Raw genomic sequence first — 12,474 nt, forward strand, 5'->3', positions numbered from 1 at the left:
TTCGTCTGGAATCTCGCTCTCAACGGATCATTTGTTTTTCATTTTATGCACAGAGCACTGAAGGTCCCTTCATGATAAACTATGGACAAAGAACCTCCTGTGTCCCCCCCCCCACCACTCCCCCTCTGTCTTTTTTCTGAACGTTTTTTTTGGGTCGTCTCTCTGACTGGTGATGTTAATGTTAATTGTACTGACATCCTGAAATGCAATTATTTAATTTACGGTATAGTCTCATAATCCAGAATGAGTGAGGAGCGAGGTGTCATTTGCGGTCGAAATAATAATAATAATAATAATAATAATAATAATAATAATGGTTCAATTGATTACTCATAGTCGTCGGTGGGTTTCACATGCTCGTTCAAACATAATTAGAACCTTTTTCCGAGTTCCCTGGACATAATGTCTATTGAAAAAGTTTGTATCTCTTCAGTCAAGCAATTACACTGTAACATGGCAGAGAAATATTGTATATTTCAAGTTATTGTTTTTGTTTTACACAAATTAATGCTCTACCTGGTGACGGTCGTACATAAGTGTGGCAAAAACACTGATGCATTTGCCTTGCAAGTGAAAGTGAATGGAATCGCTACTTCTAGCTTCTCCCTCATGGAGAACAACAGTCAGAACAACAGATAAAGATGATCGACAGAAGTAATTATGTTTGACCCTCAAGAATGCATCTACGCCCTGACCGAAGCTTGTGGCCCCACTGTCTGCTAATGTGCACTGGATTTTGAAGTTTTGATTGATTGATTGATTGAAATATGTATTAACAGTTTGCAGAATTACAGTACATTTCAAGCACAAACTCAATACAAAGACTGTTAACTGTGAGTGGACGACCCAATTAAGCATTACACTTGTTTACAAGAGGGTCCACCATGTTCAATTCATCAAAACATTTAGAGACGTACAAATAGACACTTCTATATAGACAAAGAACAGAACAGGAATTCATCATAATGGAGGTAAAAAGGGAAAAGAAACATATACAGTGAGGGAAAAGGGGGGGGGGGCCTTAGGCTGAAGGGCTGCTTTTATCAACTCAGAACCATAGCTAAATTAAAGCCGGTTGTACCACTCAAGGACTTCCTCTCGATTTAACTACTGCAACTCCCTAATACCTGAGAGTGACGCAATTCACTTTATCACGCCTACAGATGATTCGAAACGCAGCTGCCAGGATGTTAACCCATTTTGACCTGAGATCAGATTCTAAAAATGTCTTCTACATCCCGACAGTTTTCTGAAAAAGCTATGTTTCTATGTCAGTCGTTCTTCGATTTTTCAAAAACAGCAGACCTACAAGCTCGTAGCGCGCCACTCGGTGGCGCGCTATGAGCTTGTAGATCTGCTATTTTTCAATAGCTAAAGCATAACATAATGCTAACACCAAAAGGGGTTCCCGCCCAAAATGGGTTTAACTGGCACAAAGAAAAGTCAACACAGAACCCCTGTTCTAGCCAATTTGCCAGTGAATTTTTAGAATTGATTTTAAAGTTTCTCCTTTTTAGTTTTTAAAGCCAAAACGGAGTAGCTCCACAGTACATCGCTGACCTGCTAAAGGCCCGAGGGCACTCGGAGTCATCACCGTTGTTTTTTTTTTGTGGAGTTTGAGGGACTGAGAGGAGCTGTTTACCACCTGTAAACCTGATGTATTATCAGTGGAGCAGGTCTGCATGTTTACAGCTTGATGCATAGTCGTCAAACAGTGTTTGAGGGACTGAGTTTGAGGGACTGAGAGGAGCTGTTTACACCTGTAAAACCGATGTGTTATCAGTGGAGCAGGTCTGCATGTTTACAGCTTGATGCATAGTCGTCAAACAGTGCCCTTGGCCTTGGTGTTCTCACATCTCACTTGTCCCTGGCCCACACCTACGCATCACTTCTTCCACTGCTACAAAACACATTCAGTTCTGAACATTTCTGCAGGCTTTTTTTTGGAACTGTGGAATCGGGTATTTTTTTTTGTGCTCTGTTTGAAACTTGAGGGAACGGGAGAAAGAAGAGTGCCTCTGGCAATTGGCTTTGGGGAAAAACAGTTCAATATCCAACCACCTGGGGGCAGTCCTCAAGTATACAATTTAGTTACCTGCCACCCTTATTTACCAATCTGTCTTCTCCAGCTGGAGAAAAGTATTTTATGGAACAACTTCGACTGAGATACATTGACTCAGATTACCGCCGATTCATGTTATCTTTGTAAAGGCTGTAACGGGTCACATTTCAAATACTACTGACCGTACAAAACTACTTAATTAATAATATGTTTTCACTACATACGATACTGCACTATTACACCTGCTAAGTTGGTTCTACTGTTACTACCACCACGGCAACCATAACTAGTACCTCTACCAGTACTGCTTCAAACACCGCATCACCACATCGCAATACTTATTCGTACTACGAGGAGTACTACGCTGTCCATTAAGCGCCATCACTACTATTATGTATTACTCCTTCTATACTTATACTACAGTACCAATTCTACTACTAGTACTCACCACCCGCCACTACTTACTTATAATTAATATTATACTGCTTTATTAACCCATTTTGAGCGGGAACCCCTTTTTGTGTTAGCATTATGTTATGCTTTAGCTATTGAAAAATAGCAGATCTACAAGCTCATAGCGCGCCACCGAGTGGCGCGCTACGAGCTTGTAGATCTGCTATTTTTGAAAAATCGTGAAAATGTGCCTCAAATTTGGAATATATTTTTTTCAGAACAAACGTTTTTTAACTCAAATCTTTGCTTCGGGGGAGGTCCCTGGAACAACATATTTTCAGATGGGGGTCGGAGGCCAATTACAGATCATTTTTGGGGTCCTTGACATGAAATATTGAGTGATATAGGCCTAGAAACATAGGTATTTCAGAAAACTGTCAGGATTTAGAAGAAACCTTTTTCAGGCCTAAATGGGTTAATATCATACTACTTTGTATCCTTAGGTAACTGGTGTTGTTGGGCGAGCTGAGCTCCTCTCCTCCATCTTCCTGCTGGCTGCTTTCCTGGCCTACGCTAGATCTACAAGCACAGACCACTCTATTGGTAAGTCTGGCCTGATCACTTGCTATCTGTCGTCAGACAGCCATACCAACCACCCTTTGAATGCCAGTGCGTACGTACACAGTAATGCTGAATCCACACCAGCAGCACTACCGTTATTATTTTTTCCCTCCTCACTAAATTGGCGTGTATTTCAAAATGTCTGAAACACCACGTCTAGTTTTATGTCTATTTCAGACCACAGCACTCTTCTTGGCTGCCTCCCTGAGCTTCTCTCAACTTTGATTATCGATTAATTCATTAAGAGACAATTGATATGTGTACTACACACGTCCTCTGGATCCGTCGGTTGGATTGCTTATGACGTGCCCACACGTCGTACGGTCTGAACCAGTTAACATCCCTACACCGAACCTTGCCACTTTCTCAGAACACAGAAGTCCACTGGCATTATGTTTGTAACCGTTTGAGTCTGGCACTCAGGGATAGGTACCGACTAGAACCAGTTCGAATTTGTCACCGGCTCCTGACTGGTTTGAGCCAAAATACTAATAAGGTTCTGGACAAAATACCGGTGCTGCTGCAGTCTGTATTTTACAGCCAATTCATTCAAGTGTTTAATCCATTTAGGCCTGACGTAGAAATAAAAAAAACGTTCGCTCTGAAAGAATATATACCTATTCAAAGATTTGTGCTGCATTTTTACGATTTTTCAAAAATAGCAGACCTACAAGTTCATAGCGCGCCACTCGGTGGCGCGCTATGAACTTGTAGATCTGCTATTTTTCAATATAGAATAGCTAGTATAACAGAATGCTTGAAACACCAAAAGGGGTTCCCGCCCAAAATCGGTTAACAAACAAAGGCTTTAAGGCTTGTGACGGTCTGGTATACTAAGAGCTGCCATGGTTTATTTTATATCCATGAACAGGTTTCTATTTCTATCGTATGTCCAAGAAAAATCACCCTGCCAACAGAGATAAATCTGTTTTGCATTATCTGCGCAACAGTAGATAAAATGTCCAGCAGATACCATTGCATCTTTTAAATCTCTTCTCAAAACGTATTTGTTCAGAAAAGCATTCCCCCCCCCTGCCCCGTTAAATGTTTTTTCACTGAACTTTGTCGGTATTATTATCTATTTTTATCTATTACATTGTTGTTTTTTATATTGCATCTTTAAATATGCTTTCTACTGTTGGCCAGCTGACTGTAAGTTGTAGATTTGCTATGTTGCATCTATCTAATTTTGTTCGATTTTCCTGCTTTTATTGATTGTGTTGTACAGCACTTTGTGACTCCGTCCAGAAAAGTGCTATATAAATAAAGTTATTATTATTATTATTATCCAGTGAAGCCTTGAATTCATGGATAATTCCTTTACAGTGAATAGAAAGAAAATCAAAAAGGAGGAAATTACTGAATTGTTTGATGAATTGAAGAAAATAGGTTTTCCCAAGATGAACAATAACAAAACTATATAAAAAAATCAGTTTATAAACTCCCACACTGCTCTTACTTACAGTATAATCCAAGTGCCATGTATCCAGTCATATCCTCCAGTACTTCCAAAACATATTTTTTGCTCAAACCTTACTAAAACACTCTGGTATAAACATACATGACACATGGATTATACTGTGACAGTTGTGTGGGAGTTTATGAATGTATTATTTTAATGTAGTTTTACTGCTTGCCAGGCAGCACCTGTCTTTTAGCCCCAAGAAAGACATAGCCCTCCCCTCTCTGTGTGCCTGTCTTTCAGGGTGGCACATGTTATCAAAGCCAAGTTAAGCCGGGTTCACAATACAGGAATTGTAATAGGATGTTGAATCATAACTGATTCAGAAGTTGGACAGTTAAGTTATTGAGTAGCATTACAAGTGCGTTTGCAAGTTATGATGCAACATCCAAACTGTGCTACACCCTGAGATGGGGGGAGAATAGGTACATTGCACTGACAAAAATTAAGAAGTACCGTAATTTCCGGACTATAAGCCGCACCTGAATATAAGCCGCACCAGCTAAATTTAGGGAAAAAAATAAATGTGTACATATACAAGCCGCACTGGACTATAAGCCGCAGGTGGCCATATAGATAGATTTAGAAGATCCCCTAGTGGCCGTTAGCTGTAAAAATCCATAGATTAGCCGCACCGTTGTATAGGCTGCAGGGTTCAAAGCATGGGAAAAAAGTAGCGGCTTATTACGGTAATGTTTAATATTTACAAAAACATAAAGCAGCTTCATCGATAACAAAAAAAATAACCATTCACATGCACCTATATTGTCTCGGTTTCAGCTGTAGGAGACTTGGCTCATCCATGACTAACCGGACTTCTGGGCAGGTCCAGGTGAAAAAGTAAAAACAAAGTATCCATGATAGGTATACTGTACTGCAGTGGTTCTCAACGTTTTTGGCCGGGGACCCCCGGAAATTCTTTGGCAATGTCTCGGGACCCCCGCCCCGCCCCCTCCCGCCTCCCGAAATTGACTGCTACAATAACCTTAAACCATTTTGGGCGGGAACCCCTTTTGGTGTTTTAAGCATTGTTATAATTTAGCTATTGAAAAATAGCAGATCTACAAGCTCATAGCGCGCCACCGAGTGGCGCGCTACGAGCTTGTAGGTCTGCTATTTTTGAAAAATCGTTAAAATAGAATAAAAAACAAAATCTTTTTTTCTTTTTTTTCTTTTTTAAATAATTTGGGGACCCCCTAAAATAATTTGGCGACCCCCCGAGGGGTCGCGACCCACGGGTTGAGAACCCCTGCTGTACTGTATATGTATATATCTCCTGTTTCTCAGACAAAGTATAGAGCCGTGAAAGGTCTGGCTATGTGAGACTAGAAAGACCAAAATAATATGAATTAAGAAAAAAATAAATAATAGTAAGTAAATGAAAATAATAATAAATTACTTATAATGATACATAAATTGCATGATTCTTCAAATAAGTCATCAGTTTAGCTTTTGGATAAAATGACAGCCAAGTTCTGGAAGAGGAGGAACTGATACCTTGACGATCGATACTTGGAAGTACCATGATCGAATTTAAGGTTGAAGTGTAGTTGCTTTTTCGATGTGTGATATTCTGTATTTAAGTCCGACGTCATTTTGTAGTCCTATGTTACGTCCGGGTCCAAGTGGCACCAGCTCCCGCCCGCTTCTCATTGTAAATAGAATATCTAAACGCGTGAATCTTTTTACAATGACGTTATTTTTCAGAAAGGAAGCCATTGAGGGTTAAAATGGGTCTTAATGCTTCCAACTCGAGTAGAATTATTAATGTTCTGTACACGTGTACAGAATATGTGTCCATGACAAAGAAAATATATGATGTGGAGACAATAAATACTAGTATTATCATTATTATTGAAGGTGGTAAAGGTCCATTTGCTCAGTACAATATTTCGGGGGCATTTAGAATGTGTGCAGGGTTGAGTATGTTGAATCTAGTTTGCATTTAATGAGGATTTAGTTGACACAATGAAATAAAATGGGATACCAGTAGCTTTGTTGTTGCAAGGAAAGCGGTAAAATGAGACTTTCGTGGTTGTTTTCGTCTCAGATTTAGTCCGACGGAGGGACACAGTATAACTCTATGGGGGACACAAAAGCGACACAAAAGTAGGACCCGGAAGTATCTTTGGAGAGGGGCGCTTAATACGTCACGGCTGAAATACTGAATTGCACTGATTCTCAGAAAAAAAAGAAAACAGCATGGGGCCAGTGAGGCTATTCAACGTTGAAGCTCTGGGCCCTAGTGGTAGGAGGAGGGACTACAGGCGGACCCGTGGATTCATGACCGGGAAACCCCGTGCAGCTGGGCTTTAACATTGAGCGCTCGGTTGCACTTCCGCATTTGACCACCAACATTTGGTGGTCAAATGCGGAAGTAGACGTTCTGAGACGGTACTTCCGGCAGTCTTCCGGGTGCTTCAAAACGCTACTGAGCAACTTCCACTGACATGAATAGCTGGGGGGGGCGGAGCTTCGCGCCAGTTCAGTCTCTATCCTTTTATATACTCTATGGATTTTACCCCAACACATGATTTAGTAGTGCATTGCATCATTAAGCTGCCAATTTTTTGGCAGATCTCTCAGCTGATACTGTAGAGTTCATATGCCATCTGGCTGTGCTCACGCAGACCAGCTTGTTCGAGTCGCTAAACCATAAATTGACTACTTTAGTTTAACCCATTTTGACCTGAGATCAGATTCTAAAAATGTCTTCTACATCCTGGCAGTTTTCTGAAAAACCCATGTTTCTATGTCAAGGACACCCAAAAATATATGTAATTGGCCGCCGACCCCCATCTGAAAATATATTGTTCCAGGGACCCACCAGAAGCAAAGATTTGAGTTAAAAACGTTCGCTCTGAAAGAATATATATTCAAAGATTTGTGCCACATTTTCACGATTTTTCAAAAATAGCAGACCTACAAGCTCGTAGCGCGCCACTCGGTGGCGCGCTATGAGCTTGTAGATCTGCTATTTTTCAATAGCTAAAGCATAACATAATGCTAACACCAAAAGGGGTTTCCCGCCCAAAATGGGTTAACATCCTCACTTCACTGGCTCCCAGTGAATTTCATATTCACTTTAATCACGTATAAAACATAGTCTGGCTCCCGACTATATTTATGATGTATTGTTCCCCCTGGGCCATACCATAGCCAAGTAAGACATCTTAGATCCTCAGATCAAGGTACGCTTCAAAATTAATTTCCCATTGGGTTAAATAAAGTCATCTGAAATCAGGACCCGTTAGTCAATTCCACTCTGCCAAAGTTCATTGTGCAAGGCACATTTATTTGTGTCTCTCGTTTCGACACACAAGGTAATTCACAATGCTTTTCGCAACATTAACCCATTTTGGGCGGGAACCCCTTTTGGTGTTAGAATTATGTTATTCTTTAGCTATTGAAAAATAGCAGACCTACAAGCTCATAGCGCGCCACCGAGTGGCGCGCTACGAGCTTGTAGGTCTGCTATTTTTGAAAAATCGAAGAACGACTGACATAGAAACATAGCTTTTTCAGAAAACTGTCAGGATGTAGAAGACATTTTTAGAATCTGATCTCAGGTCAGAATGGGTTAAGACGGCATGCGTCTGGTTGGCTGCCACTCTGTCTCGCTTACACGGCAGTACATCATGTGTTTAAACTATTTAAGTAGCATGTGACGTGTCAGACTAGGGGAGTTTTCATGATTCTGAAATCTGAATCCATTCCAAGCAATAGTTTTGCTAGCTCTGGTCCATAGCTCTAATGCATTATAATGAATTGCATTTTTATAGCGCTTTTCCAAGTGCTCAAAGCGCTTTACAATGGTTAATTCATTCATACATTGGGAGGTGAAGCGGCGAACAGTCGACGCCAGCGTCCTCACTTCCCACATTCACACACCAATGGTGGCGAGCTCACACCGACCGACTCATTGGAGGCAATGTAGGGTTCAGTGTCTTGCCCAAGGACACTTCGACGTGTGGACAGGAGGAGACGGGATTCGAACCGCCGACCCAGGGATCATTGGGCGACCTGCTCTACCTCCTGAGCCACAGCCGCCCTGAGCCACTCCACGCATTGCATTTAGAGCTATGTTACTCTCAAATTCCGCCACTCGACATGAATGCAGACCAGGCGGGTCGTGCCATTAGAAAGCCTACTTTCCTTAGTGGATGCACTCTGAGCCCCCCCACCACACGTATAAACTGTACTTTTTGGCCAGAAAGGGATTTCTTTTCACCGGAGGAGAAATATTCTCTATGAGGCAATTCTCTGGGCAATATCGGTAGAAGGCGCAGTGGAGTAACAAAGTATTTTTTTCCCGGTGGAAACAAAATCCCCTTTTGGCCAAAAAGTACAGTTTATACGTGTGGTGGGGGGCTCAGAGTGCTCCCACTAAGGAAAGTAGGCTTTCTAATGACACAACCCGCCTTTGTTTTGGTGAGTAGCAAAAACATTCTTTTTATTTAGGCTAAAGAGGAGAGGCTGGTCTGCATTCATGCGAGCGGCGGAAGTTGAGAGTAACATAGCTCTAAATGCAACGCATTAGAGCTATGGATCAGAGCTATAGTTTTGCACAAAAAAACACTCCTTGGGCTAAGTTTGGCCAGTAGCCACTTGACCAAATATGATGACCTCATCACATTTTGTGATGACGGCTAAGGCCATTTTTGGATTCATGAATGTATGTAGACAATATTTTAGGCCAATAATAAAAAAATAAAAAATAAACTATATATCAATTAATTTCCCACTCCACGCTTCCAGCCTATAGGGAACCCATTTTGGGCGGGAACCCCTTTTGGTGTTTTAAACATTATGTTGTAATTTAGCTATTGAAAAATAGCAGATCTACAAGCTCATAGTGCGCCACTTGGTGGCGCGCTATGAGCTTGTAGGTCTGCTATTTTTGAAAAATCGTGAAAATATTTATTTCAGAAAACTGGAGGATTTAGAAGATTTTTTTTTTTAATTTTGAGGTCAGGCCTAAATGGGTTAAGACCCTGAGCATAGGGAGACTATAAGACCCTGACCATTAGCCTGGTTCCAGCCCATAGACCCCGCCCCCTCCACTGAATGGAGGCTCAGAGTCTGATAATCAGGCTACCTGTACATACAAATGAGACTAGAAGACCATGAGTATAGGGAGACTAGACCAGGGGTTCTCAACGTTTTCGGCCGGGGACCCCCGAAAATGCTTTGGCAACGTCTCGGGACCCCCGCCCCGCCCACTCCCGACCCCCAATATACATTGACTGCTACAATAACCTTAATAATAGAGACAATACACCATAAATAAATACTGAAACCAGATATAATCATTAGGGAAGGTGTATGCATGTACTATATGTAAACTCTTCATTTCCATTTTCCAGCCATTCAGTTGCATATTTTCATTTTTTTTTAAATTTATTTGGGGACCCCCCCAAAATAATTTGGCGACCCCCCCCCCCCCCCCCCCCCCGAGGGGTCGCGACCCACGTGTTGAGAACCCCTGGACTAGGCCAACATGAGGAAAGTACTTCAGGCTGTTGGCAAGCAGTGTTCATGGCAAGCAGTGTTCATGGCAAGCAGTGTTCATGCCACGTTCAACAGTCTGTCGTTGCATCTGTGTGCATATCAAAGTGGTGAAATCTGGTGTCTGATCACTTTTTACTGTATGCTAGGTCCTGATCTGTTCCCTTCTTTGGCGGTGTCACACACTGTTCTGTATTTTTGAACATTACAAAAAACACTCGTGTTCAGGTGTGTATTATTGGAGAAATGCTTGGACTTGGCTCAGCTAAGCTCCTCGCAGACGTTCTACACAGCCTGGGAGTCGTGATTTAAAAGGCCGGGTCAGGTTTTATTTGCTTTCAAGACTCTTTGGACGAGCCAAAAGGGCCCTCGGAGTACACCAGGAAAATGTAAATGCATGTTTATGAGTATGTATCCCTCAGAATGAATTTTCCTCATGCAGATTCTGCACAAAATATAGTGACTAGGTTTGGGGATTCTGTAGGATTTTAATGATTGCGGTTTAATTCCTTAACGGTTTCCTGTTGTAACTCTAGGTGGGGTTGGCGAAAGGGGCCTTTCTGTCACTCTGTGTGGGGTTTTGCATCTTCACTCGTGTCTCCTAGGGTACCTGTAGGTACACTCCCAAAAACCTGCAGTAATCCTGGTCTCTATACTGCCTCCCCCTGGTCAGCCGGGGTGCCTGATGGAGGGGAAAGGAACTGGTTGGAATAATGTGGCCACGCGCTATATGTCCTACTGGGGAAACCCCCTCCCTGTCAGGTGCTCACTCCTCATGCATTGAAGGAAGCATGAGCTCAGTTCAGGGCTCTCCCCAGGTTGGCAGAGGGAGAGTAGCGCCCAGGATTACAGTTTTTTATGCAATTGGCACCGGGTGAAAAATGGGTTACAAATTTAGAGAAAAAACTATCTACCCGTAACTCTTGAGGGTGAACAAATGGATTCAGATGTTCCATTTGTACATAATTATGGCTGTCCTTGATATAAAAATGTTTGAGAACCACTAGTATCGTAATCGTATAGCAGACGTGACGTCCACATAACCAGCTCTTGACAGTGTGATCAAACCGGTTCCCAAATGTGACGGAACCGATTCAGGTTCCTCAATGTTGGACCCGGTTCCTCCTGCATTCATTTTGGGGTTAAAAAAAAACCCCAAAACATTTTGAAGAAATATAACTGTGCTTTTTTTCTCTTACGTCCAGGCTGCATAACACACGTGTTATTATTTGTTTTCTTGTCGGTTTTTTTCCAGTATGGACCCCCATCGCTTTGACCGTGGTCCTCGTGGCGGCAGCCACACTATGCAAGGAACAGGGAATTACAGTTGTTGGAATCTGCTGCGTTCACGAGGTGTTCGTTGCACAAGGGGTAAGGTTCATAACCTTGACAGTTTACAATGCTCGCACACTTTGCCATGCTTTCGACAACAAATCTCAGAGGACCTTTTTGGGCCATACAGGGTCAATCTGATTTTTCAAAAAACTGGGCTTCCAGTTCCAGCACAATGTTTGTATGTATAACCTGTTTTGACCTGAGATCAGATTCTAAAAATGTCTTCTACATCCTGACAGTTTTCTGAAAAAGCTATGTTTATATGTCAGTCGTTCTTCGATTTAAAAAAAATAGCAGACCTACAAGCTCGTAGCGCGCCACTCGGTGGCGCGCTATGAGCTTGTAGATCTGCTATTTTTCAATAGCTAAAGCATAACATAATGCTAACACCAAAAGGGGTTCCGCCCAAAATGGGATAAAGCAGTGATCGCAAGCAGCTGTGTCTCTAGTTCCTGCTGCCTGTCTTGGTGTTATATTTCACCACTATATTTTCACACTCCATGTGAAACCATCGCAGAACACCAAATGATTCCCCGTCCCTGTGATGTATCGGTTAATTTTTGTTTTTACGCGTCATGGTACTGCCATTGTGCCATGGTTCACAAGTGTCAGGGTTAGCACGAAACTATGGTTAAGTGGAAAAACACCCACAATTAATTGCAAAAAAAACTCCAGCGATTAATTGCTGATTCAATTACGATGACTAAATTAGTAGTGGACTAGTGAATTATTATTCATTTACAGTAGCCTCCTCCTTCCTTTTGCATTTTCGTCGCTCCGACATCGTCATCTATATCCCATTTTTGGGCGGGAACCCCTTTTGGTGTTTTAAACATTATGTTATAATTTAGCTATTGAAAAATAGCAGATCTACAAGCTCATAGCTTGTAGCATAGTGGCGTGCTACGAGCTTGTAGGTCTGCTATTTTTGAAAAATCGTGAAAATATTTATTTCAGAAAACTGGAGGATTTAGAAGATTTTCTTTTAAATTTCGAGGTCAGGCCTAAATGGTTTATATGCCTGCAGCAGAGTCTGAATTGACCCCAAGGGGCCAGTGAGGCACTCCAACGTTGAAGCACTGGGCCCTAGTGG

At 41.9% G+C, this 12,474-nt stretch overlaps 1 protein-coding gene across 3 annotated transcripts in view; it reads left to right on the forward strand.

The window, feature by feature from the left end:
* The window catches only part of tmtc3 (transmembrane O-mannosyltransferase targeting cadherins 3), an 89,762-nt gene that overhangs the window by 12,047 nt on the left and 65,241 nt on the right, over positions 1-12,474 (forward strand). For all 3 annotated transcript variants that reach the window (XM_079502134.1, XM_079502133.1, XM_079502135.1), the window contains exons 4-5: positions 2,959-3,058; positions 11,302-11,417. In XM_079502134.1, coding sequence (XP_079358260.1) covers positions 2,959-3,058; positions 11,302-11,417 — 216 coding nt within the window. The remainder of the gene's footprint in view (positions 1-2,958; positions 3,059-11,301; positions 11,418-12,474) is intronic.

Source organism: Electrona antarctica (genome assembly GCF_951216825.1).
Source record: "Electrona antarctica genome assembly, chromosome: 5".
Classification (NCBI taxonomy): domain Eukaryota; kingdom Metazoa; phylum Chordata; class Actinopteri; order Myctophiformes; family Myctophidae; genus Electrona; species Electrona antarctica.